The sequence below is a fragment of the Colletotrichum gloeosporioides genome (genome assembly GCF_011800055.1).
Source record: "Colletotrichum gloeosporioides strain Lc1 chromosome Unknown consensus_27, whole genome shotgun sequence".
NCBI classification, from domain to species: domain Eukaryota; kingdom Fungi; phylum Ascomycota; class Sordariomycetes; order Glomerellales; family Glomerellaceae; genus Colletotrichum; species Colletotrichum gloeosporioides.
Window position 1 is genome coordinate 445,256 of NW_025544672.1, and position 27,040 is coordinate 472,295.

The 27,040-nt window shown below is 50.7% G+C and overlaps 7 protein-coding genes across 7 annotated transcripts; 3 read left to right on the forward strand and 4 right to left on the reverse strand.

Annotated features, from left to right (window-relative positions):
- Positions 1-6,518: 6,518 nt before the first annotated feature.
- Positions 6,519-7,763, forward strand: GCG54_00007495 (Peroxisomal (S)-2-hydroxy-acid oxidase GLO4; the record flags this gene model as incomplete). Its single annotated transcript, XM_045407476.1, has 2 exons — positions 6,519-6,835; positions 6,929-7,763. The coding sequence occupies 2 exons, from the start codon at positions 6,519-6,521 to the stop codon at positions 7,761-7,763; spliced, it is 1,152 nt and encodes a 383-aa protein (XP_045266921.1).
- Positions 7,764-9,536: 1,773 nt separating this feature from the next.
- Positions 9,537-15,526, reverse strand: GCG54_00007496 (Secondary metabolism regulator LAE1; the record flags this gene model as incomplete). The annotated part of the gene is made up of 14 exons (XM_045407477.1): positions 9,537-9,588; positions 9,643-10,281; positions 10,343-10,383; positions 10,444-10,510; positions 10,595-10,794; positions 12,015-12,105; positions 12,165-12,800; positions 12,850-12,890; positions 12,950-13,016; positions 13,095-13,229; positions 14,434-15,069; positions 15,132-15,172; positions 15,229-15,295; positions 15,342-15,526. The coding sequence occupies 14 exons, from the start codon at positions 15,524-15,526 to the stop codon at positions 9,537-9,539; spliced, it is 2,898 nt and encodes a 965-aa protein (XP_045266922.1).
- A 1,473-nt stretch (positions 15,527-16,999) lies between these two features.
- Positions 17,000-17,221, forward strand: GCG54_00007497 (uncharacterized protein; the record flags this gene model as incomplete). Its single annotated transcript, XM_045407478.1, has 2 exons — positions 17,000-17,110; positions 17,135-17,221. 2 exons carry the CDS (start codon positions 17,000-17,002, stop codon positions 17,219-17,221), a joined length of 198 nt encoding a protein of 65 aa, XP_045266923.1.
- Positions 17,222-18,126: 905 nt separating this feature from the next.
- Positions 18,127-19,715, forward strand: GCG54_00007498 (N-methyltransferase tcpN; the record flags this gene model as incomplete). The annotated part of the gene is made up of 9 exons (XM_045407479.1): positions 18,127-18,341; positions 18,396-18,481; positions 18,544-18,566; positions 18,621-18,750; positions 18,806-18,843; positions 18,902-18,939; positions 18,999-19,136; positions 19,199-19,621; positions 19,679-19,715. The coding sequence occupies 9 exons, from the start codon at positions 18,127-18,129 to the stop codon at positions 19,713-19,715; spliced, it is 1,128 nt and encodes a 375-aa protein (XP_045266924.1).
- A 403-nt stretch (positions 19,716-20,118) lies between these two features.
- Positions 20,119-20,975, reverse strand: GCG54_00007499 (Cutinase; the record flags this gene model as incomplete). Its single annotated transcript, XM_045407480.1, has 3 exons — positions 20,119-20,303; positions 20,360-20,477; positions 20,535-20,975. The coding sequence occupies 3 exons, from the start codon at positions 20,973-20,975 to the stop codon at positions 20,119-20,121; spliced, it is 744 nt and encodes a 247-aa protein (XP_045266925.1).
- A 1,909-nt stretch (positions 20,976-22,884) lies between these two features.
- Positions 22,885-25,240, reverse strand: GCG54_00007500 (uncharacterized protein; the record flags this gene model as incomplete). Its single annotated transcript, XM_045407481.1, has 4 exons — positions 22,885-24,364; positions 24,418-24,563; positions 24,613-25,107; positions 25,142-25,240. 4 exons carry the CDS (start codon positions 25,238-25,240, stop codon positions 22,885-22,887), a joined length of 2,220 nt encoding a protein of 739 aa, XP_045266926.1.
- Positions 25,241-25,960: 720 nt separating this feature from the next.
- On the reverse strand, positions 25,961-26,772 carry GCG54_00007501 (3-oxoacyl-[acyl-carrier-protein] reductase FabG; the record flags this gene model as incomplete). The annotated part of the gene is made up of 2 exons (XM_045407482.1): positions 25,961-26,144; positions 26,198-26,772. The coding sequence occupies 2 exons, from the start codon at positions 26,770-26,772 to the stop codon at positions 25,961-25,963; spliced, it is 759 nt and encodes a 252-aa protein (XP_045266927.1).
- Between the last annotated feature and the right edge of the window lie 268 nt (positions 26,773-27,040).

Here is a 27,040-nt window from a genome sequence, read left to right on the forward strand (position 1 = left end):
AGACGCATGATATTGCTAGCGTATCATCTCTTGCTGATCGTAATTTGGGATAACAACTGTAAGAGCTAGAGAACGAGTCTGGATATTGTAGTTGAAAAGGCGCGAACCGAGACATTTTCCAATCCTCTTCGTCTGTAACTTCCGTTGCCTACTGGAGAACCTTATCATTGGTGATAATAAAGCAAATTGAAATGGTTTGACTTCGATATCTCGAGGAACTTATTCTTGAAAACGTGAAAAGCCTGTTCGGTAAGTATGGAAAAGCACACCTTCAATTACAGTGGTTGCACAACTTGGAGCTCATGGTGTCAATGATCACTTGCTTGCCACCCCCACGAAAAGTTCCAACAGCATTGTTCACATTGTGGTCCTTTAATCTAGCAAACATATCCCAACACCAACGCGGGGAAAGAAATCTCTGCGAGACGCTCACGCGCGCCCGTGAAACAATTTAATTATCGTTAATGATGTTTGCTTGCAGCAAACATTCGCTTGATGATTATCTTCATCTACAGTTTTAGTTGCGACAGCTGCTGAATAGGGGACGCGAAAAGGGGGGTGGATTTCAGAGACTCGATATGTTGTCTAACTCTCATTAGGCGACGATGTTGGAAAGTCGGAAGGCATTGCGATCTGGCCAGACGTTGTCGCCGAAGTGGACGCAATGTTCCATGAAAGCACTCTTCACAAGTGAAAGCCTTATGCAGCAGCCAGCTCGGCCCGTTAGTCACGCCTTACATCTGTGGTGTGTTGAAAACCGTGATTGTCATCCTCACCTCTGAAAAGAATAACTGTGAAACGTAAGTTCATTCATTGAGCTGCAGTCACGGCTGTGTATGTGCAACCCAACCTTGAGCTGGAACGGAGCGAACTTCGGTGATATTGGACGATCATCTTCACCCCTTGCCTGTAATTTGATCCTAGTGCAGGGTGTGAGAGTGCATACATCCTAGCAGAAAATCGTGTGGTCAATCTGTCGGCTGGGTTGACGAAAAGCATAAATACTGCTGGTCATCCTGATCAAGTTCTCAGAATCCCTCCTACCACGAAGGAATACCGACCAGTCACAGTCAGGAGACTTACCTGCATACGATATTTTTATCCAACCAAGTGTATTTCAAATCCTCTCATCATGCATTTCACTTCAATTATTGCCCTCTCCCTCGCCTGTGTTGCCTCAGCGTCACCGGTCCCTCAAGGACACAAGGAGGCCTTCAGACTCCCTCAAGAGCCCACTGACGCTGTCAAAGCATGATGTCAAGTTAGTGCGTGAACTGCTTCATACTATTGGATGCACCGAGAGAAAGGCTTACTAAAGCTCTTGTAGTCAAGTCGACTGTTACAGGGGTGTCTCACTATAAGATTCCTGCGAACTGCTTTCAGTGACTTTCAACGTGGTAATAATGCCGACTGAAACGATTGGCTTACTTGAAGGAGGTGGGATCAGTTGGAATGGCTCATAAGGACCAGGTTTAGGAGTCATTGGGTTCCGGGAACGTTCAAAATCTCATCTGTGTTCTTTATATTTAATTGGGGACCTAGGGACCCTTGAGCTGTTGCTTTCATTAAGATGACAGTGTGAGGGATGAATCAGTCAACAATCATTCTTTCATTCTAAGAGGCTGTTACATGATACGGAGGAGCTTTAGTTCATTTGTTTGCGAATGCGGTGAGAATACACTCCCCTAAAAGCCCATGCTGCGATTTGGGACTATTTGAACACATTGCTTACATCTATCCTTCACGGCCGTGCCTGGCATGATCCATTTCTATACTGAATCACGTATTTGATGGTACATATCACCTCTCCCGTGTGTCAAACATGCATGTGGGCAAGCTGCGTTCTGGACAGTCGTCACACCATCGCGTCTTTCCTCCAGAGATGATGTCTGCTCAGTAAAGAAAAAGACCTGGAAATATTGAAGCAGCACGAGAAGCAGCGACATCATTTCTAATGCTCCCACCTGACATGATGTGTAAGTTTCAGGGAGATGGTGAAATACGAGGAGCATAAAATATGGACCAAGTCGCATGTGAGATTTGTAAGCTGTCACTACAGCGGCAATCTTGAAGACATGTCGTGCCCCTGAGAAGAAAAGAAGTGAGTTCTGACACAAGCATTCATGGCAGCTCTTGGCAACTGATAGAGCCTGCGGGATCCGCTTGGTGGAGAAGAGACCCAACTTTCAAGCCCAGGCTCCTGCAGCCAAGAAAGACTGAATTGAGGCTCACCAGTGAGACCTTCCATCTCCCGTCATCGAGAAACAGATTCCGAATATAGTATTCATGGAGAGACAGATCATATGCATCGGAGAAGTCCTATCTTACATCACGATTGCGGCTGAAATAATGATGTCAACTTAGGCTCGGGCAAGAGCCGAAGGCATGTTCGAAATAGGAAAGAGCTTTTGCGATAGGAAGCTAAGCGGGCGCAACTTCTCGGCGTTATTGGTGATATTGTGGATTCTGGTCGTGGAAAAAAAGGGGTTGAGATTCCTGAAATGTTCACAGGCATGACGAGCTGTTTTGAACAAGCAGGTGCTCGAGAATCAGTCGTATCGGTCCCAGGGGCCACGACAGTTGCGATAGTCCCAATACGAGGTCCAAGAAGCGTGTCTTCGCCTGGAGCAAGAGGATATCTGACTAGGATTCATGTAGTTGACCAATTGGGTCGTTCTCTGCTTGAAAGTTGAGGACTATCGGTACCTCTTCGGAGATGCACAATCGTGTCGCTCGTGCCCGGAGTACTCCTACTCCGTCTGTGAATTACTCGGTTTTCTACGAACGAAGGAGGTGTTAACAACGGGAACGTCCGCCCCCAGACAGCCACCATCACTTTTGACAACATTGTCGCATGTGCAATGATGAAGGACTCTTGGCCGACGGGTCCCAGTGACCCTTTGTATGAATACGCGGGTCGGTGTTGTCGGACCCGCGATTCCTCGACATTCGATAATTTTCGCATTCCGCGGTACAACCACAGTTTGGACAACTCTCTACAGGCCTAAAAACGTCATAATCAGGGAATTACAGGCCTCACGCATTCTCGATTCGCATCAACGTCTCGAAATAAATGGCTGCTGTCCAGTTTTTAAATAGAGCAAACTTTCGCACCAACAGCTCAAACGTGCCCTCGCTCACCCGGAATAGCGACAACCATTGAGCTGAGAGAGGGAAATTCAATCTGTGACGCATGCCTGCCTACCGGTTCATTTTGCCAAGTCGTGGATGCCGTGGGGGTGATGAAACCTGCGCAAGGACGATTGCAGAGTGTCATTGCTACCACCAAAAAAGAGGCCTCAGGGGACGGAGTTGCAGTTATATCACAGGGCGGATTTAACCTTCTGGAAGGTGCTGAGTGCAGTTCTCCTCACACCTAAATTTTGGACCACCCACCTGTAAATCCTTGATTCTTGGTACGCGAGTGGGCTGGACGGTCGGGTGCCTGGCCTAGATTTGTAGATCAATATGTAGCTCCCTGCGCGGGTTTCATTAGTGTGGACTCGATCCTTGCCCCCCTCTGTCCGCGCCCATGGTTGGCTCTCACGTCCTTAATCCAGACCGCTTGGCATCTCACGAGATTAGACCTTTCTTTTTCGTGATGGTCCTCCGCCGTCGACTTGCCTCATTTGTATCCTACGGCGGAGGAAACCGGAACCGTCCCGGTCGGTCATGAGCCGGACCAAACTTGGAATGAACTTGGGAATGCGGGGATTTTCTTTGTTTTTTCTGCGCATGCAAGTGTCAAGAACATTCCGCAGCCCACAATAGCCCCGGGCTTCATGTCCGATGACGGGGCGCTCTCCACCGGATCCGTTAGCATTGTGGTGGCCCGGAAGGATGCTTTCGAGGCTTCGGACGATCGGCCGTCGACCGAGATCGACTCGGCTCGCTAGGCGTTGTCTCTCGGCTGCCCGGTAGCTCGGAGCTGTGAATGGAATCAGAGTTGAACCGATACTCGTTGCATCGAAGGGGAGGCCGTGTAGCTTAAATGCAACTATAGACATGGAGGTGCAGTGAGCTCTGGGGCGGGCAAGCTCTATCCGAGCCATGGGAGTCGATCGCAGGCCTGCGCGAATGGATCTGCGATGGAAGCGATTGGACTTGGTGATCCCGACGCGCTCCCACCTTCCAGAAAAACTCTGCGCTCCGTGGCTGGCTGCCCAGGTTGAGCTCTATGTATATGCATGGATGGTGTAGTATGTCGCATTTCTGCTTTCCAAATGTGTAGGGCGTTGATGACGATTGACAAATAATTCCCGGCTGCAAGTGTCTTGCAAAAACGAGATGGGACATGGTGTTCAAGCAGGGAAAGAAGCGAGTTACACGAGCAAGAAGCGGCTCTGAAGACAAATTTGGAAGTTCCTGTGCAGTCTACTGCCGATGACTCGCCAACTCAGTAATAGAGAATCTACAGAGCACGCTGTAGAGAGCGCAACATTGACAATGACCAGATGGTAGACCGCCTACCCGGGTCTATCAGTTGATTTTACGCTGATCGTTGCCTTTCGGATTTGTAAGACGAGTCAAAACCCTCGTTATCGTTTAGAGCAGAGAAAACGGAAAAACTTGGCCTCAACGTGACAGCGTCACAACGGGCGGCTCTCACGGAAGACAAGACTACTTGGCAACTGACACCGCCTCCCGTGGATTGCGAATCTTGCGTCAATTTTCTCTTGTGAAAAATGCTTGTCTTGACATTGAGGCTCCGCCACGATGTTCTGTCGCGTCCCGGTCGCCACCACCACCCACCGGGAGCACATTAGATCCGGGTGGCTTTGAAAGACATCGCGGGGACCGCGGCCCTGTCCGCGATAGTTCCGACTGGCAATACCTTCTGGGCAACCCCATGTTCAGCGTCGGGAGTTTTCGCGATAGAAAAAGCGGGATGTTGTTGAATGGAATGCGAGTGAATTTTTTTCTTGCACAGTTACTCTTTTTGATTTCGGAAATGCCCCAATTGAAGGAAAAAACTGGATGGAGTTGTCGAGCCAAATCTCGCTTTCAAAATACGTCATCACGGATTTGGTAGGTAGCATTGTAATGAACACTCGGAAATGTGACCTACCTCTTGCGCGAACCGAGGGAGGTTTATCCCTGTTTTTGAGGAAGAAGAAAATGTAGAAGTGTTTCTCAGACACCGGACGATTCAAGCATGATTTTCACTTAACAACAAACAGAAAAACAAACCATTAGGGGAATAGGAAAAGGGATGAACTAGACTAGCACACGACCAAGCCTATGCACTGGGGAATCGGGACATTGCCCACGCAGTGACAGACACGTGGGTTGCTTGCTTCACCGCACAGTAGATGATGGAAAGTTGGGATTCACTTGCCTGGACTCTTCTTCACCACGTCGGAACTCGACCGAGCCTCCGAGGCCAAGATCATCTTTAATCGGGAGCAGCAGTTTGTCCGTGACGTGGGATTCTTCAAGGACCGGGCCAACAAACTCATCCAGACTTCCGGGACGGGCTCCCTCGCCAGGCGCAGCGTCACAACCAACACTGTCACCACCCGCGCGCTTGCCCACACGGCGGACCCCATTTCCTCCCTCGCGTAGCCCTGAACTGTCATCAGGTCGCAGCCATCACCCACTGCGACGACTTGGCTCATTACTTGGCTGACTTATTATTCAGCTATTACACAGGCGAGTTATAGCGCTAGCATGTCTCCTGCCAGGGCGAGTCAGTTTCCCGTCCCATCCCTGTACCCAATTGCCAGGGGGGCTCGCTTGTAGAAGACTCCAGGAACACACTGTAAAAAACGTGAAACTGGCTCCATCCCGTCCGTCGTCCATCAACTTGATACGTCAGTCGTGCGCCCGTGGATCGCGGACGGTATTTGCTGGCCCACCGTCCCAGATCTGATAACGGTCTTCTCCCCGGATCAGGAGGTCGCTTTTGCACCGTCACACTTGGCAGCGGGTCGACATCGTCTATCTGAGTTCAAACCACCGTTCTAATCCCTCCGTCACTCTCTCGTGACAAGCCACTCAAGCTTCCGCATTAGGTCTATCGAGCGACCCGCCCCGTCCAGCTTCGCTGGGACTACCGAGTATCACCCAACCCCGACATGTCCGAAAAAAAATCAAGACCGCGCCCGTTTTGCCAAGACATGCTTCCCTGGATGCAGACAGCTTCTCCCATCGGGCCTTCATGCGACGGGAAGGCAGTCACTTTCATCCCAACATTGGACGGGGCACCCAGGCCCATGGATGCACCGCTCAACAACACCATACCCATGGCGCACGTCATGGAGCTGGTCACTTGGGCGAAGCGTCTGGCCCGCTCCGATGCCCGAATGCGGACTTGATCCAGAAGCCTCGGAGGGATGCCAAGAAGGTGAGGTTTATAGTAAGGAGAGGGGGGTTGACAGCTCGACGCCGTGGCATCGCGGTGGAATGATAAATAGCCTCGCAGGGCCGCGTATTCTTGCTGTTCAAAAAAAGATCTTCCCCATCGCATCCGTGCTTGACTGTCACTACTCACCACCATTCACTCATTATTGGACAACATGCGCGCTGCTCTCATCACCTCCGCCCTGGCGACCGGCGCCATCGCCGCCCGCCCGTTCCTGAACGAGCCGGATACCGGTATTGATGGCGTCCTGCCTGACCTCCAGGTCGGCAGCCTGCCCAACCTCACCAACATGGTTGGCCTCCCCGACTTCGAGTTTGCTGCCCGCAACTACCTCCCCCTCCGCAACTACACCTACTACCGCAACGGTGCCGCCGGCGAGTGGTCCTACCGCAACAACCTGGAGGTCTACAACCGCTACCGCCTCCGCCCCCGTGTCATGGTCGACATCACCAACATTGAGCAGACCCTGAGGTAAGTCCAGGCTCCCTCGCGCAGTCATCAGACGAACCGTTTCCCCGGTTGCGCATCTCATCATGTCCAAAAACCTCATGCTGACTCGTGTAGCACCACCATCCTGGGCCACAACTTCTCTGCCCCCATCTTCATCAGCCCCTGCGCCCGTGCCGGCTACGCCCACGAGGACGCCGAGCTGAACCTGATGAAGGCTGCTGGCAACGAGAACATTCTGTACATGCCTTCTCTGTACGCCTCCAAGACCATCGAAGAGATCGCCGCCGTCAAGAAGGAGGGCCAGGTCGCCTTCCAGCAGATCTACCTGACTGCCAATGACACCGAGACCCAGGCTCTCTTCAAGCAGATTGAGGACTCCGGCGCCAACGGTGTCGTCTATACCGTCGACTCTGCCGCCGATGGCAACCGTCACCGCGCCGCCCGCTTCGGTGTCGGCTCCGCCGACTCTGAGTACTCCCTCATCACCTGGCCCGAGTACCACCGCCTGGCCAACATGACCAAGCTCCCCTTCATCATCAAGGGAATCATGAGCGTCGAGGACGCCGAGGCCGCCATCGAGAACAACGTCCCCGCCATCATCCTCTCCAACCACGGTGGTCGCCAGCTTGACGGCTCCCCCTCTTCCCTCGAGGTCGCCATCGAGATCTACGAGAAGGACCCCGAGATCTTCAAGAAGATTGAGATCTACGCTGACGGTGGTGTCCGCTACGGCGCTGACGCCATTAAGCTCCTTGCCCTCGGTGTTAAGGCTGTTGGCCTGGGCCGTCCCTTCATGTTCGCCAACGTCTTCGGTGAGGAGGGTGTCACCAAGGCTATCCAGATGATCAAGCACGAGCTCGCCATCGATGCCGCCAACCTCGGTGTTCCCGACCTCAAGAAGATTGACGCCAGCTACGTCAAGTGGACCCCCAACAACTGGTACTCTTAAACGTGCCAGGTAGCACAATGTCGCGAGGGAGGGTTGTTCCAGGAAGTTCGCACGACCTACTATGATACCACATGAGTTTTGTACATACTCTTTTTCCTTTCTAGCTGCACATAGCTTTTAGACGCGAATGGGTGACCCTCAATCAAAAGTTCTTTATTCAACTTGATGAATGACATGTGTTGTATTCCCGAGTGCTACTCATGTTCCGAAAACAGCTTGTGTAACTCACTTTGCGCTTGCTATCCCTCGTTGGTCATGATTGTATGGCCTTTCCATTGGCCCTTCTCTTGGGGTATAAGTAACTCAGTCAAGGTTCGTGTAGATCAACTCCTCGACAGTAGATCTCTCAAACACCACGCTTTTCACTCGTATTCGCAATAAATCTTGAAAACATATCAGGGAAACACAACAACAGCACCCTGACTCAAAATGTGCATCTACAAATACGCTTTCATCGCTTGCAACAAGTGCGCCAAAGACATCACTCGCGTCTCTGGATCTGACGAAAAGCCTTGCGACCTCTATCGCGTATCCAATCCCGACTGCCCCGATCAAACCCAGGTTCACTACCACACCTTTCGCAGATTCTGCTCTGAATGCGACCCTGAGTGCTCTTGCTTCCCTGAAGAGGAGGTAGACAAGATGCTAGTCGAGAATGCCGTCGCATACATTCGCCAGATAGAGTGCAAATGCGTTAAGCGCTCGAAGATTACCTACGTCTAAAGGATTTGCGCAAGTTGTTGATTGAGTCATGTTCGGTCTTCAAAGATAGAGTCGTCTGTTGCTCGGACTTTGTCATTTGTTTCGTTCGTCTAAGCTGAGATTGCAAGCGTCTAATAGACTTTGGTTCTGCCCTTTTACCCTCGGACGTTTCCTATTCAAAGTCTTGCCCCGTGACAACTGCCCATCTTTGATGACCAGACCCCAACATGTACAAGCAGCATCCATGTTGTCTGCACGATGTGGAGCTTGCAGCATGAGGTCTTTTCCAGCAAGTGGGTCTGCGAGGCAAGCCCTAGTGCCTGCCCACAACATAAGCTGGTCTCGGGCAATGTCGGATATCAACAAGAGGCCCTATGGCGCAACGGTAGCGCGTTCGACTCCAGATTCTGTCCTGCGACCGTTTCTGAGCTGATATCGAAAGGTTATCCGTTCAAATCGGGTTGGGGTCATTTCTTTTGTCTTTTGGAGCTCTCGCAATGTTTCTTTTTGTTGTTGTGAGGCTTCGTGATGGTGTTGAGTCGCTTGGGTGGTGTAAGGCATGTCCAGACTTCGCGGCACGATTGAAAAGCCACGACAAGTCCAAACGCTTTTTAGAAACTCATTCCGTCATCAATCGCCATTTAAAAGCCACTGAAAGGTTGTTTCAAATTGACTGTACATACCGCACGTTCGTGGTGGTATCTGGTAAGTGGCGTGTGTGTAGTTAGCAAGCTAGCCAGAGTTTATGCATGACGTTGACAAAGACATACAATTCATTTTGCCTGCTTGTTTGAAAGCGGAACTTATCACTTGTCTTGGCGGAGAAAGAGGAAGATACTGCAAACAAGTTGAATTACAGGTATTGAATAATGGCGCGGGTGGATTTGGCTCCGCTGCAAAACTTCGCCACGACAGCTATGGAATGAAACGAGACATGACAACCCAGGTGCGTCTTATTCTCAGTTTACGTCTTCATTTAAGGCATGCTTAAGTTCTGTGCAGGATGAAAACATTCTGTTTCACTGTCGCACTCGTACTTATGCGCGGCCGCCTATGTGCATGTGGTCGTCCTTACGCCTCCGTCTTCTCGGCTTTCAGTGGCTTGCGAGCGTACATTGCATTCCTCCAGAGACGTTAGCAAAGCAAAGAAATATCCCTTTGACTGGTCTGGACTCACATGTAGTAGTATGGCTGGATCTTTGAATCCCTGAACGCCGCTCTCACCTCACTGATAGTGACGTGAACTTCGGCAGAGCTGAAGCCAAGAACTTCCTTCAAGATGTAAAGCATGAAGCCCTCGATAGACATCTCCATGAACTCCAGGTTGCACTGCCCCAGTCGCTTGAGGTCAGCCTTTGCTGGCCAGGCCCCGATCGGGATCTTCCATTTCTTTTCGACAAGTTCGGTGTATCCGACGTCAAGAAGGGCTTTCTTGAATCGTCCCGAAGACACATTGCCCTGAGGCTTACCCATCTTTTCTTGACCCTCACAGATCCAGCAATACCACTTGTTGAAAATGTGGTCCTCATCCAGGTCAAGATTCTGAGAGCGGCCTCGAGTGTCGAACTCAATGATCTCGAACCAGCCTCCGGGTTTTGTGTGATCGTACGCCTCCTTACAGAATGCGGGCACATCTTTGAAGCATGCCTCTAGATTCCGAGCATGGATGTAGTCAAAGTGATCTTTCGGCCAGCCAATCCATTTCTGTTCGAAATCATCGATAAGGAACTTGACATTGGGAGGAACCCATGAAGGCTGGGTCGGCGAGAGGTCAGTACCGACGACCTCAGCTGAGGGGTACTTGTCGGCGAAGTCGCTGTGTGTGGTAAATTAGGACGTGCGCCTTTCGTTCGATTGCCAACCGTTTCGAGTCTTACATGGCCCAAATTCCTGTTCCAGTTCCAAGATCGAGGACTCTCTGGGTCATCTGTCAGCGGTGGCCGTTGTTGTTGTTGTTGATCACTTGGAATCTGCTCACCTGAGGGCTGTCGCCTATGGGAGCCAGAGACAACTTGCCATCAAAGAAATCGGTCATCCAATAATGACTTCAGATGGTTGATACTATCAGCAAACTGACGTGTGGCACATGCGAGTTTCTTCTCTATGTGGATTGAAGCAGAAAGTCTCACTTAAAGTCGAGAGCATCGTTCTGCTTCTCATCATTGGGTCCCCAGTACTCGGTCTTCTGGGTGTACGTGCGGCCATGAATCTCGCGGTATTCCCTGATACTCTCAGTGAGAGACGCCGTTGATGAGGTGTAAACACTGTTGGCGGACATCCAGGATGAGCATGTGCTTGTCGAGCAGGGACTGGTAAAACGCTTCCGTACCTGTTGACATCGTTTTGCTCTTCCTCGCCCTCGACGTCCAGAATTGGATCCTACATGCCACCAGCATTTGTGAGCTCGAGTCTCCATTCAAGGATGTCTCCCACGTACGACGGTAATTGGGGCAGCAACAGGCTCTGCGTTGGCACTCATATTCAGACGAGCTTCGAAACAAAGAGCATAAACTCGACGGGCACGATGCTACAGGCACATAGCGAGAGTGGTGAGCACAGAGTGAAAAATTCGTTGGAGGTTAACCCCTCTTTTGTACTGACTTTATCCAGTGTTGTTGGTTCTTGAACAGGTAAATGGATCGGTCATATGCACAAGCTGCAGACCGAGCTGCCAAGGGTGGAAGCGATTCGTCAACCCGTCTCCCCGACCCAATCAAAATTCAGAACACGGAGTCGATACCATTCCGGGCAGTCCTCTTTGCTGCGTATTCGGTCAACAGGGGTGCTTTTGGTGAAATGTGGCCTGCATGTTTGGACTCTTCCTATTATGAAATACACCTGGTGGCCAGTTACGCTTGGCAAGCTGTCGACCTGCAGGGGCAGGTGAAGTGAAAAGACTTCCCACAAACACTACCTACCTCGGGGGATGGATCCAATTTAATTTACGGTAGAGATCGGGGTAACGCAAGCAAATGCATACATAGGTCTCCTCATTTCCAACAGTGCTTCTGCAGCAAAGCCTTTGAGAATCGCAGAAAGTTAATGGTTCTCTTGGCGTACGGGTCCGAGAGTCCTATTGCGGTGGCAGCTTCTGTTGGTTTGCTGCGCGGGACTTCCTTCAGAAAAATTGACAAGGGTCGCCAATGTCAGGCCATATGCATGCCTAATCGAGCCGAAAGTCTCCAACCAACTGCAAATTCCTACAGTGTGCGAAGCGAAAGCGTGGGTTTCGGCGGACGGGCCCGCCTCCGCTTTGTACACTCATGGGGTTTACAGGGAAGCAGCAATGGATGAACGTGTTCCTCTACTCCCAATACTTGCAGTAGGAACATGAACGTATGACACGAGTTGACGGCCCTTTGACACACTGAGCATGGCTTGAGTGATGACTTACGAGGGTCTGTTGGAAATAGGCGGCGCAAGAGGCATTCATGAAAGTCATAGGTGCCATGCTTCTATCGTGTATTAGGAAGCTATGGACTGTGAAACAAACCCGCTGTCGCTAGTCAAAACCAATGACCTCATCCAAAAGCTGAATTCCCATTATACCCCCGGAGGCGTATCGCGGGTCGGCGTTGCTGCGCTAGGCGCAGGCTTCTTTTCTTTCGATACATCTGGTTTGCGAGCATAGATGACGTGCCTTGGTGCCGGTTAGCATGACGACAGAAGCAAGTCACGGCTCATTGAGATGACACTTACATGTAATAAAATGACTGCAACCTCGGATCTCGCATCGCAGCCCTGTATTCGCTGAACATCACCTGGCACTTCTCGTAACTAAAACCAGCAACTTCCTTCAGCAAGTAGAGCCCGAACCCTTCCAAGGAGTCGCTCAAGAAGTCGAGAATGATCCAGCCCAATTGTTTAAGCTTTGGATCGGCACACCAGCCGCCAATCGGAATTTTCCATCTGTGATGCACGAGATCAACGTAGCCAGCCTGCTCTAGCGCCCTCTGAAGCGCACCCGTCCGGACGTTCTCTCCCGGTTTTCCGAGCGTATTCGCAGCAGTAATCAAGGCCGTATAGCAAGTCCTGTAGATGTGCTCTTCTGGCAGTTCCGCGACTTGTGATCGGGCTTGTGATTCGAACTCCAGGAACTCGATGTATCCGCCCGGCTTAGTGTGGTTGTAGGCCTCCTTCATTGTCGTGGGCAGGTCGGTGAAGCAAGCTTCAAGGTTGCGTCCGTGGATGTAGTCAAAATGATCTTTCGGCCATGTCCATTCTTGGTTGAAGTCGTCGATTTGGAATTTCAGGTTGGGCGGTACCCAAGTCGATTGGATGGGTGACAGATCGACCCCAGTGACCTCGGCGGAGGGGTATTGATCGGCCATATCTCTGATTCATATCAGCATGCAATGTGGGTCCAGAGGTTGAGGTTATTCACATGGCCCATATGCCTGTACCGGTACCCATGTCGAGTATTCTCTGTAGCACTTGTCAGCCCGCCTTGAAAGCAACATTTGGTAGAGAGAAAATGCTCCTACCTGAGGATGATCATCGATGGGAGCATGGAATAATTTGCCCTCGAAAAAGTCCGTTGTCCAGAAGTGGCTGGGAAATATGATTAGCAAATGACTCTGATATCAAGCCACAACTTTCAAGAATGCCTGCAATTGGAAAACAACTTACTTGAAGTCGAGAGCTTCACTCTGTCTTTCATCGTTCGGGCCCCAATATTCTGATCTCTGGGTATATGTTCGCCCATGTATCTCACGATATTGCATGATACTTTCAGTCAATGACACCGTTGACTGCGGATAGATACTGCAACCAACCCCGCCTTAGCACTCCAAATTCATGCGCAACATTCAATGTGGAGATTCGTTCTTTACCTGGCGATATCATCGTCCGTGCCAGCTTCAACGGCCGGATCCTGCAGGTGCGCGAGTCGCGCGAGTCAGTAAACCTCCGAATCCATCTCAACCCCTGACAATGCCACAGACGGATAGGGGGCCGCACCACTGGAATCACACTGTCACTGCTGTCGGAAGGCCTTGGCCTGGGAGGCTCGTCGTCGCACATCGTGTCGGCGGCCGTTGGAATCACGCACAACGAGTGGGCAGCAAGAATGGATGAAAGGAAGAAAAACCGCCCGAGTTGTCGGGACGGAAGACGCCCTCCATTTGTATCGGCATGGCATCCTATCTTCGTCCGATCCTGTTCTGCGTGTCGCAGACCGAGCCGCCCAGGGGCCCTGTCCGTCCGTGCCCCCGCACCAATGAAGCATCAAGCTTTCTCAGGCGACCGCGGGTTGGATACCCTTTGCGGACGAAGAAAGGTTCGCCTGGGTCTTTTCTGAAGGGATATCGCGCCATAGCTCTTGCTTCCACGTGGTTGATTCGTAGACCCTAGACTTGGCCATGTGTTCGAGATGTGACAGCGGCCCAGCCCGGATTCTGTTCATCATCTCGTCTTCATGATTATTGGGTCTTAATTCCCTCATCGAGGTTGTGTGTTCCTCACCAACGCTGATGTTGAAATTTCGGGGTTTTGGCGGTTGAAGATGCTCGGGAGTGCGAGCATCAAAGCCGGATTACGGGTTCTGCTCACCGCCCAGGTCAGCTTTTCGAAACCAGATCAAATAGCGCGGTTTGAATGCGGGTCCTAAGCTGGGGTGACATCGGCCTTTATCTCGAAGATCTAGCTTGTCTCCACCATGGGGTATATCACGGAGGATGCTTGGCTTGTTGCGGAGCTGGACATTGATTGTAGTTTCAGAGACTTGTTCCCGCAATTGATGTTTTGTCATTGTGAATACCTGACTTTTCGCGATAAAGTACCATGTCACTATGTGGTTGTGGCTGAAGTTTCCATCTTTCATCAATCAACAAGCAAGCTCCCCACTCAACACCTCTCGTTCTAGGGCATTCAAGCAGCAGGGGTCTCTTGAGTCTCCTCTGGCTTGCGGCCATACACCAAGTGCCTGAAACATTAGCAAAGTCGCACGGAGGAGTGCGATCCAACTCACAGATTGTAATACGCTTGGTTCGTCGGGTCTCTGAGGGCTTTGCGCATTTCACTGACAAACACCATGACCTCCACGTACTCCCATCCGAGGACTTCCTTCAACAGATAGAGACCGAAGCCTTCCAATGACTGGTCATTGAACTCCAAGTTAAGAGCGCCCAGCTCTCTGAGGGTTGCGTCCTTGCCCCAACCTCCAATAGGTATTCTGTATACCTTTTCTTCTTCAACAACGAACCCGGCATCTTTGACGCCTTTGGCCAGACCGTGATCGTCCACATTTTTAACGGACTTACCTATTTTTTCAGTGGCCTCGCTAATATTCTTGTACCACCTGCTAAAAATGTGGTCATCTGTTAACTCTATAGTTTGCGATCGTGTCTTGATATCGATTTGCTTGACTTCGACATATCCGCCGGGCTTGGTATGCGTGAAAGCCTGGCTGTACAGTTTGGGCCAGTCGGCGACGGCGGCCTCAAGGTTCCGGATATGGACGAGGTCAAAGAAGTTTTCGCGAAAGGTCCAGTCGAGCTCGTAATCATCAATCTGAAACTTGACGTTCGGTGGGACCCAGGAAGGTTGGATTGGGGAAATATCAACACCGATGACCTCTGCCGAGGGATACGTATCGGCAAAATCACTGTAATCACGTTTCAGTCAGCTCCAGTCGATGCGTAGATCACATCATCAAGGCAAACTCACATCGCCCAGATGCCGGTGCCAGTGCCTACGTCGAGAACATGCTGCAGCGCCTGTCAGCCCTTGGGGGAAAGTGAAGACGGACATGAGCTTCTCTAACATGAGGATTGTCTCCAATTGGAGCCAAAGTCAACCTTCCGCCGAAGTAATCAAGCTGCCAAAAGTGGCTGAAGGTTGTTAGCATAGGCTTCCGGCCACCATGCAAGGTCTTACTTGAAGTCGAGAGCCTCTGTCTGTTTGTTATCGTTGGGTGCCCAGTACTCCGTCTTTTGCGAATAGGTTCTCCCATGCAGCAGCCGATACTCGCGAACACTGTCGGTGAGCGATGCGGTGGACGATGTCGAGACACTAGTACGAAATGCATCAATATTTTCTGCTCGTTCAAACGACAGCGCCATTTATTTTGTACCTCTGCGTCTCAGATCGGTCGTCATCTGCTTGTTGCCCCAATACGGGTCCCTAAATAGTCAACGGTTAGGCAAGTGATGGTTTTTAGAAACAATCTTCGCATTGCAACGAGGACGGGAGGAAACGTACAGCAGGAATTTCGTCAGCTGCAGGTGGTTGATGCATAATTGCTTTCGCTCGCAAAGTGACAGGTGATGATTGAGGGGTTGTGCGGTACCGAGAATTGAACGGGGGAAGACCCCTCCTTTGTATGGTCAGAATAATGCTCTTGTTGGCTTTAAATATGCAATCTATGAATGGATGGGCTAGGGATGAGCCGCCAAGGGTCTGGAACAAAGCCGTCTCCCCGGCCCAATAATGACGCTGTTCAGCCAGCTGCGTGGAGAGTCCAAACCCTGTTTGGCAGGTTAAGTGGTCGGGTGAGTATCCACCGAACTGTGCACAACTGGGATACAACGTACGACGGCATGCTCGGAAAATGTCTGTTTGGGCCGTGTGCAGCGCGGTGGCTGAAGAAACAATCAATCGCAGCCCGAGGGAACGGAACAGGCTGCATTCAAACCCCGCCATCCCACCAAGACAACGCGGCACATGTTTCGCATCATTTGATCTCGGTTATTAACCAGTGGAAGAAGGGCTTGGCAAGCCTGTCTTGAGCAAGCAGGCGCCACTTTCCACAGATCACCCGCTGCGGAGGAAATGTGGACTCTTAGTTGCCTGGTGTTGACCGCTGTACACTGAAGCTTCACGTCGACTGAAGTCCCGAATGAAGTCGCGCCGTTTTACCCATTCCCCAGATTCTCCTGTCAAAAAGAATGGTTTTTGTTATGAAGCTGGAATTGCATACCAATGAACGAACTACCCAGCGTACAGATCTTCGATGTACATCCACACTCTTTGCAAATTTATGAAGCGGTTGAAGTCTTGCACTGTCATTGTGGTGCCTTGAGACCATGTTAATGCCGATGTTTTCCATTCAGTTGGCACGCACTTCTCCTTATCACAAAACCTCCTTCGTACTTTTCAACGATGGTATATGACAAAATCAGCCCAAATTTGTTCAGAAATGAATAGTCAAATCCAGCAGATATCAAGAGGTGCATGGAACAGCCGGAAGAGCCCATCAACTTCTTTCCCTAGCAACAAATAGCGATTTAAACTGAGTTTCTTTGCAGCCGTTACTGGATTTGTGATTACTCTCATAGGCGATGCCCCTGTATAGGAAACAAGACTCTGTGATAGGTGAGTGTTCACAAACGAGCCTACTGTTCTGCATGTTCACTGCTGTCCTTGCACCAACATCATGCGAAACCCTGGCACGTACAGAGTCGCGTATTTACAAAATTGGGCTTGTGACTTACCCCTCGTCTTTGGGTCTTGTTTTATTTTCCCCTCTCTCCTCGTCTTCCACTGTAGAATCTCATTGAAGTGCGACTCTTGTAGCAGTATTGACTGATCTCAATATGGGCGACGCATCGGTAGTTAGCACCTTGGCCAAAGACCCTGTTTACAAGGCCCTGATAGCAATGAACTTGACGCAAGTTCTGGATGGCCTCGAGGGGTTCACGATAAGGGTGTTCTGGTGAGTTCTTGGACAGACGCAGGAAGAGGCACAAGCCATGATGGACGCGGTGCGCAATGAGCTCAAGAAGGTTCACTCTTTTCACTTACACTTCGACTTGTAAGCCTTTCCGTGACTTCTTTTGCAGATATCCATCTGACTATATCCAAGCCATATTATACGCACAGTAGCCTCTATGAGGCTGAGTAAGCTCTGTGAATGACTTTTGACACATGAATTCCTGGGAATGATTAAGTCGTCAATGAATCATATTTTCAAGCTCGTCAATCAGTCTCTTTGAGAAAAGAAGACTAACGAGTATCGGATCTCGATTGGGCGAAGTACTTATGCTTCCCGTCGAAGTCTCGATTGGAATTGAAAATATTACGCTCGATCACAAATAGAACCTACGTTACTGTAAAGATGAAGTAGGTCTCGGAAGAAAATAATATTCCATACATGGATTCTGTGCTTGTGGTTAGCTCCGTAGAATCGTCAAAGTCTTTATGATCCCTCACCCCTCCAGACACGTGTGCCTGATGATGTAAATGGTGGACAACTATTATACAGTGGCATGCCAGCCAAGGCATTATGTAACTGAGCCGTAACAAGATGCAAATAAGATCGTGTAACTAACCTAGCAGGAGCATGGTATGATAACAGTCTTCAAAAGCCATTGAGGCAAATTGCGGAACATCGGTAGTAAACAGCTTCCTATCTCGGCAAAATATGGAGATTTGTGGCTTTAGGCGGCGGCAGGGTTGGTGACTACCCTAGTTCATTGATGGATACCTAGATACTGCCTTGCCGTTGGTACTTCATCGACGCCTTGCATCAACAACCTTGCACCTACAGCGCCGAGCTTATAAAAAGCCAAGCTAGTCGGCCCCTCTTCTCTCTGTCGATTCCGACACAACCTTTCTCAATTTTCTACATCCCCCTCTTTTCTCTTCGACTGAGGCCAGACGCATCGAACTCGAACCGCATCGACTTTCAGTTTGTCGGTCACACGTATCTTTGACAGATATCATGGCCCATTCCTCGAATGCCCAGTCAACTTCGCCACGGACGGTCCTTTCCAGTCCAAACATTGCACCCCAGCCGGAAGGCCAGTTGACCCACGCAGCGGCCAGCTCACCTACATCTGTGCCTGCGCCTGCCGAATCCACGAATGACGATGACGAAGTTCTGCGGGCTAATGACCCGGCGGAAGATGACTCTTCAGAAATTGACGATGGGCAACTGTATGGCATGAACTGCCTGAATCTTTGGCAACGAGACTGAACTGTCCGCCACAGGTCTTCTTACACGGCATCGCTAGCATCGAGCGCGGTGGACTATCCAATAGAATACGGTCGACGTTATCACGCTTTCCGCCCGGGATGTGAGTGTTTTGTTTTTCTCATTGAACTTCGAAGAACAAAGACGAAGACTGATACGAACCAGCGTACATTATGCCGAACGACGAGGTTTGTGCTACTTTGATCCCTATTTCTCGTGCGCCGTCTAATGCAGCTCCACAGTACGAGATGGATCGTATGGACTTCACGCATGCGATGTTGGTGAGAGCAGTCGGCAATAAACTATACACCGCGCCTGTTGAGAAAAGCAAAATCGATCGAATCTTGGACATTGGGACGGGCACCGGAATCTGTAGGCCAATCAATCCCACCATAGGTTGTAGAGCTAAACAAATCCGAACCTTCAGGGGCCATGGAGATGGGGGATGTTTTTGAGAACGCCGAAGTAGGCCACCTGACCTACGATTTGGAATCCAATCTTCAACTCTGACCTATTATAATAGGTTATCGGCATTGACCTCAGCGCTATCCAGCCAGAGTGGTGAGTCATAATACGGTTTTTTACATCACTGCCAAAAGCGCTATCTCATAATGAATAAGGGTTGGACCAAATGTCAAATTCATTGTCGATGATGTCGAAAGCCCATGGATAGGCGACAAGAAGTACGATTACATCTTTTGTCGATGTATGGCTGCGTGCGTTACCGACTGGCCGAAATTGGTCCGCACGATCTACGAGTGAGTATTACTAGATCAATCTAGTATCTGATTCATGAGTTTAGTGACTGATTAATATTCAGCAACCTCAACCCCGGGGGCTGGGTTGAGTTTCAAGACTCCGATTTCAACTACTACTCAGACGACGCAACGCTGACCGAGGAACATCAATTCAAGCAATGGAGTAAAGACCTTGTCTCTGCGCTGCAATCCGTCGGGCGTGACCCCTGTCCGGGCCCGAAGCTGAAAGACTGGGTGAAGGATGCTGGGTTTCAGAATATTTCCCATTCAAGGCTCAAAGTCCCCGTTGGTCCCTGGCCTAAGGATAGGTGGTATAGCGATCTTGGGGCTATGAACCTGACACAGCTTCTAGACGGGCTGGAAGGCTTTTCTATGAGAGTTTTCTGCGGAATTCTGGGGCAGACCCAGACGGAAGCCCAGGTGCTTCTTGCTGCAGTTCGCAAGGAACTTAAGTCTCGTCATCTGTTCCATGCCCAGCTTGACTTGTAAGTCGTCTTAAGTTAACCATGACTGCAAAAGCACGTTTCTAACGTCTGACATAGCCATGTTGTCTACGGACAGAAACCATTGGAAGTATAGGAGTGAGGTGAACACAAGAGAGGGAGCTGCCCCTGTATAGATTTGCAGTAGAGGTTTCTCTAGCCTAATTCTAGCCCTTGCCAATTTCCCCGTCAGAGTCATACGGCAGCCAAAAAGGTGCGCCGAGGCGGAAACTTGTTTCACCAAAAGAAAATATGAAAAGAGTTAGAAGGGAAGAAGGAGAGGCGAACATAAAATCGTGGCAAGCCACATTTACAACTCCCAACATAATTCTAGTGCCGCAAATCAGACTGAGTTACACATTTGATCACAGTCGCTTTTGATTTTCATCATTCACATTTCTCATTATGCTACGTGATGCATTAACTCCATGTAGCCGTGCCATCGTAATTTCCATCCATAGTGCTGTCGCCTAAACCATGTTGCCGCCTATTTCAGCGCTTTACTGAACGAGTCCAGCAACGAAGGCAGCAGCAGCGGGGGCGTCCTGCTCGTAGTTGCTGTGGTCCGCGGTGATGATGATACCGCCGTCGCAGATGTTGTCACCGTCGTGGCAGATGATCTTGACCTTGGAGGAGGGGATGTTGCCGACGGGCTGGCCGTCGAATGGGTCGCCGAAGATGAGGACTGTCGCATGTTAGATTCTAGTCATGAAGGCGGTGTTACGAAACAGCTTGACATACCGGCAGAGACCTTGTTGGTCAGAGTAGTGCTGAGCTTGGAGGCAGCGTTGTGGACGAGCTGGCCACCCTGGCTGTAGCCGGACAGGACGATTTTGGTGTTGGGGCATTTGCTCGCAGCCTGAAGTTGTCGTCAGCTATGAAGTCAATGGAGCGCAAATTGACGAGCAAGATTTACCTGGGAGACCAAGTTGGCCATGGTGGTGCTGCCAGCCGCATCACCGCCGGACAAGAAGCCCAAGACGCTGGCACTGTAGTTGACACCCTGAACGGCGAGGTTCGAGGCACCAATGATACCAGCAAGGGCGTTGAAGAAAGAAGGACCCTCAGAGCCCGCCTCTCCGACGTTGCCGTCTCCATAGGTGCCACGGGCCCAGATAACCGTGACAGCACGGCAGGCAGTGCCGTCAGTCAGCTGGTTGAAGGTGTCACCATTGTACTGACGCTTGGCGATGGAGGGAGAAATCGAGGCAACAGTAGAGGGCTTGGTAAAGGCCTGCTTGTAGTACTCCTCAAGCTCAGTCATGGGGAAGGATCCCAACTCGCTGCGGGCAGCGACGCTCTCGAAGGGAGCAGCCATGGCCGCGGAGGCGGCGGCGAGGAGGAGACCGGCCTTCATCTTGACGGTGACGAGTCAGCTGCTGGACCGAGATGGGTCTGGGGCTTGAGGATGAGCAGGAGGGCGGTCTTGTCGGCGGTGGGAGACTGGAGCTCTGACGATCTTCCGTGACGTGCAACTGGAGGGGGGATCATGTTCGTCTTATATGTTAAGCAGTATGGCTGCGCATCTCCCGTGGCTGATCAACTCTATTCCCTCGTGGTGTGCGCGTGCCGCGCGTGGACCTGACCAGCGACTCACAGGCCAAGACCTTGGCTGTCGTCGTCGCATCACGACCTGCCAGTTTGCAATGCGTCGCAGGGCCAGGGACCAACCCTCCACCGCAAGTAGCGGTGCTGCCCTCAACGGTCAAACCATCCCAACTTGAGACCGTCGGCCGAGCCTCATGCTGACCTGTGCATGGCACATTTAGGTTATGCCATCCCATTGACCATTCAGAAACCGCCCCCAACCGGGAACATCGGTCTGCGAACAGGAAGCTGCGTTGCCCTGGGGAAATTGGAAGCAAGTTTTTGCAATGTAAGATATTGCTCTTGCAGCACAACTATGCCCACTCCAGCACCTCGGCCCGCACCGGCCCCCCTCCTTAAGGTTCAGGTGTGCCTCCGGTGTTGATTAACTGCACGGGTGACAGCTGTGTTGTGGAATGCGTTGAATGCGCGTATATCCTGAAGTCGAAGTGATCATCGGCATCCCATCGGAGCCCATGGCGTCATAGCAGGTTCTGATAGGGCCGGCAGTTCGCAGTATTTCTCGGGAGAGGGGCGCCCTGGCCTGTCATTGAGTCTCGTGGCCGCCGTGGGTGTTGCCGTGGGCCGCCAGCCAGGGTTTGGAGTAGCATCGTCTCGGAGATGTCGGCCGTTTAAAGGCAAGCAAATCGGTGCCTAGTCCCCAATCGTAGCGGAGTTCGTCGCTGATCGCGGGGTAATCGGGGCGCTTAGAGGTGGGTGGTTGGGCTGACTGTAGGGAGAGAACACGTGGGTCGTAGACCGAGATAGGACCTTCTGCTTTTGATGAAGAATCCCCGCCCCCAAGAGCTTCGAGGTGGCAGTTATGTGTAATGGCGTGCCTTTGTTGGGCGCCCAACGATCTTGGCGAGAAAACTATTCAATGCGGGGATTTTGAGGCCTTGTCAGCTTCGGGTGGAGCTGAGATCGGACCCTGCCGACTTGTATTGTGATCAGCTCATGGAGGAGAAGTAGACATGTCATACAAATGTAGGCTGAATTGTTAGATAAGAATCTCTTGGCCTTCCTGTTCAGGTGATGACTTCGCAGGTATGGTGTGAGATAGAAATTGGGAATACCCTCAATCGGCTCGGGTGGGTGTGATAGTATTGCGCGCCATGCAAGGGGGAAGATGTAGCATTCACATGCAAAGACAAAGACAATCAATTCAAAACGCGGGACGAAGACATGGGCCAATTGAAGACTATGTAATCCTCCAGCTTCCAAAAATGGTTAGGGGAGACACCCAACTGCTTGAAAGATCGGCAGGTACGGCACGACGTAAACTATGATCTCCGTGCATAACCGGTGTCCGGATTATTTGCAGACAAGGACTGGAATAAGAAGAATATCCTGAGCTGCCATGATTGCTCTGAGAAATTTCAGGCTCATCAATGATAGCTTTCACCTCCCCATACATGCTTACGCATAAGGGTATGAGCTGCGGTGCTATTTCCAGCTCTCCAACGGTAGTCGCATTACCCATCCGGTGATGCCTTAGAGGAATGGAGTGGAAAAGCAGATTTGCATTTAAAGTTGAAAAATAAAGTTGAAAAATCCGCCTTGGGATAGGAAAGGATATCAAATTCAGCGAGTGAAGCCTCTCGGTGGCCAAACCAATGATAGTACAGGATTGAAACGTCAAGAAAGGTGCTTCAGCATCTGCATCACCTGCAACGGCCTCAGAAGTACCTTCTTTTTCCTTCCCTGGCCTGTCTTCGATATTCGGATATTTTTTCTTTTGCCTTCATCTTAGTTTCCAGGATATGGCCTAGGCCGTACTTCTCGAGATTCTGGCAGATCGGACACGTATTCACGAGCCAGTCATCGCGGACCTGCGCAGACTGCCGCTCCCAAGCGTCAAAGTACCTGTCACCATCATCGCAATCATACCACAAGTCACCTTCGTCATCCATCTCAACCCGATAGCCGGCATGCTGAAGCGCGTCGCACAGAGCCCGAACTGTAGGCCAGCGAGAAAGCTGCCTGCGCCCATGTGCAGTTGCAATATGGCGATAAAACCCGGTCGCGTTTCTGAAAAACTCTGGATTCCCGCCATACATCACGTCCGTATAATCTTGGTGTCGTGGATCCGCGTGCTCCCAAATCGGGACGAAATTTCCCTCGTCAGTGATGTAGTCATCACTGTCATATTCCGAGCCCCATTCCTCGACCACGTCGGTTGCGTAGAAGCCTCTCTCTTGTTCTTCCCTGGGGACGCGTGACAGCCTCTCTTCTTCAAACGCCTTCGTTGCTGATGAGATGTTGTGATCCCAGCTAATCTCTCCGCCAATATCCCATCTGAACGTCCAGTCGAAGCAGCGTCTGCTGTCCATGGCCTCGATGCTTTGCAGAAGTCCTGCTGGTAAGAAACCATTGAAGCTTTCTGCAAACAGATTCTTCCTCCGTGACATACCATAGCTCCTGAATCGAGCAATATCAGATGCTTGCAGGTGCCCAATTAAAGCGAACCATCTACTGACATCGTATTCCCGAGGGCTCTTTTCATCCCCATCGAAAATTTCGAAAGGGTTCGAGCCATGATGAAGCAGATGAGCCACTGAACCCTCGAAGGCAATGTACGAGAACTTGAGATACCAGCCGTATTCCGGATCATACTGCTTTGTCATCATGTGAGCCCACAAAGAGAGTCCTGTGGAGTCTTGGAGCCCTGGATCGGCACCTTTGAGTAGCAGGTAGTGTGAAGCATCGGTTAAGATGTGAGAGAGTGCGATGCTACGGCCTAGCGGTGACTCGTCCCAAGGCCCTTCTCGGACGTTGACGCGAGCTCCATACTGAATGAGGATAGAAATACCTTCCAACCACCTGCTTTGAGCTGCATTGCCTAGCGGTGTTCTCCCGAGCTCACCAGGTTGATTGGGATCCAAGCTGGCTATTTCCAATGCAAACAAACTAAGGTCTAGTTGTTTTCCCCAACAGGCACCGTAGAGCAGATGGTTCGAAGGTGTGTCTAATCGCCAATCAGAATATCCCATGGACTGTAAAAGCCGAAATTTCCAAAGAAGTTGCGATGTGCTTGTGCCGACAGACTCGAATAATCCACCCACCATATTGCCAAACGAGTTGATGTCTGCTCCATGAGATATCATGGTGGAGGTAGCGTTTCTATAACCTAGCGAAAAGGCGGAAAGTACCGCAGGCCTGAAAATAAGATTACACACTTCTTCCACATGACTTCAGATCGCAATGCTTACAATGCCTTTTCAGCCCTCAAGTGAGTGATTGATGGATCGCAGCCTTGCTCAAGCAGGTATTCCAATAATGCCTGCCCTCCACGAAGAAAGTCTGTCTCACGCACCGCTGCCCTATCGGTGCCAGGCAACCGGCCTAGGATTACGTGCTGGAGTATTGTTAAACTGTGATGGCATGATGGAAGTACGATTACTTACCTCAAGAAGACCTCCTGTCTCATTATCTGCATCATTTATGCTCGCTTGCCCGGTGTTAAGCAAGTAATGCACTTCTTCCAAATTCCAGGAGCGACAAGCTGAAAAAATAGGTGCGTCACCAGGCCGCATATTAACAACCCAAAGTGATCCAGTGAGCGAAGGGTTGAGTTTCCAAAAGCGGCAAAGCAGCTGAGCCTGAATCTCCACCCGGAGAATGTACTGGCCTAGCAGTCTGAAGGCTAAGTTGAACAGAAATTTGGCTTTTCGAGACTTAAGTCTTGAATCCACCGTAAGACTTCCGCCTATGCTGTAGAATGCATTGCTGGATATGGCGGGGTGACCACTATTTCCCGTACTGGCTATGGTGTATCTCTGAGTGGCGCGCATGCTGTGCTGCATCAGCATGTATCCGGGGTCATTTTCAGATTTCAGCTGCTTTGAAGGCATATTGAGCTTGGTCCTCTCGCGCGTGGCTTTTGGTGCGGTACTAGAATCCTGTACTGCTATCTTCTTTGATTCAGCAGGTTACCCGGACGGCAACTGAAAGGTTGATACGTGCCAACTTGCCCGCTGTGAGCGACAGCCCCGCCAGCTGTGCGATGGCAGCTGCAGCACCAACTGCTTCCATTTGAAATCTGGATGTAGCCCAGAGTTGATTTTGGTCAAATTGTATGGTCGCTCAAGTACGTACCTTAGGGTGCCGTAAGGGGCTGGAGTGTATGTTGACTCTTGCGCAGAGGGCAAACGTGTGCCGAGATTGAAAATTGATTGCGATCTGCCTCTGGGCCGTACCGCGTATAAAGTACTACGTCTCATTGTTGTAAGGCGTTTTTCCGGACTACTGAAGTTAGCGACCGGTGGCAGTGAAGTGGGCGGTGCATGTAAGCTCTGCATTATGGCAACCTACATTCTAGGATGCGATTCGCCAGCCTTCTCACCTCGCTATGTGCGAATGGTTGGTCTCATACCGTTTAGCGGCATCCCGAGGCAGTTTTCCCTGGCGCTATATTATGACAGGGGAAATATTTATGTGATCGACCCATTCATCCATAGGTAAATAAATAAGCAGTGGTTTCTTCCCTTGCGTGTGCCCCCCCAATCACTAAGTACTCTCCTATCCATAAAAATGTCAAAAGCTCCATTGTTTCAAGTTCTCAAAAATTGTGTCCATCTCCAATCTAATTTGTACCTGAGGCTTGTGTACATATGTGATAGTAAGAGTGATTGAAATTAGCAGAATATTATTTGGAGCGAACTCGTTGTACATGAGGCTGGTAAAGGCGCAGTGTGATGCACCCAGCCAGCTTTTAAATCATCCCTCAGCCATGCGCAATCTATTCTCGCCGGCTTAACACGTAAGTCCACCGTCAATCACAATCGATGTTCCAGAGATGTACGTCGACTCGTCTCCGAGCAGAAATCCCACCAAGGCAGCCACATCCTCAGGCTGACCCCACCTTGGGATAGGAGGACTGTAGACGCCCGAGTCTTCTGCTTTTGCATGTGCCATCATTGGAGTATCGATAGCGCCGCTGGCGAGTAGGTCAGCCTGATAATTGACAAGCATGAAACGGCCTTAACTTACGGATTGACGCAGTTGACTCGTATTTTGCGATGACCGTATTCCCTCGCTGCTTGCCTGGTCATCCCCAACACCGCATGTTTGCTGGCGACGTAGGCTGAGCCACCAGCATCAGGCGCGCTTCTCAGCCCAAGAACGCTCGAGGCATTGACGATGGAACCCCCGTCAGTCAGGTGCTTCAGCTGTTCCCGCATGGAGTACATCGTCCCAGATAGGTTGATGCCGAGCACTAGATTCCAGTCCTTGTCGGTCTGCGCTTCGAGGCAATCCACGGTAGATCCGCCTGTCCCAGCAATGTTGGCCGCGCCATCAAGCTTTCCAAATAGTTTGACTGTCTCTTCAATCCAGGCTTTGACTTGGTCGGGATCGCTGACGTCTACAACGGTGGCCTCAATACGTACTCCAGAAGCGGACAGCTCTGTAGCCAAACTTAACAAGGCGTCTTTCTGGACGTCGGAGATTGCAAGAGTTGCTCCACGAGTGGCGAGGTAAGTCGCGACTGCGCGTCCGATGCCGCTAGCAGCTCCCGTGATAGCAATCACCTTTCCCCCGAAGGATTTCAAAGTGGTTGAGGCCATGATTTCTGAGTAGCGCTGAAGGATTTGTGGATGATGATTATTGGAATGATGCTGAGATGAAATGCATGCTTACCTATGTAGCAATCTTCCAGATTTATATACTTATGAGTTGCGCGCCTCCATAACGCGACGTCACAATTCGGGATGTCTGGAAGTCTAACTTAACCCCATTGTTCCCATCAGTGCTTGCCTCAACTACCCCGCGGGAAACAGATTGATCTGATAGTTCGGGCGCGCCACTGTGCTTTGACGTTAAGAGCGCGGTGTC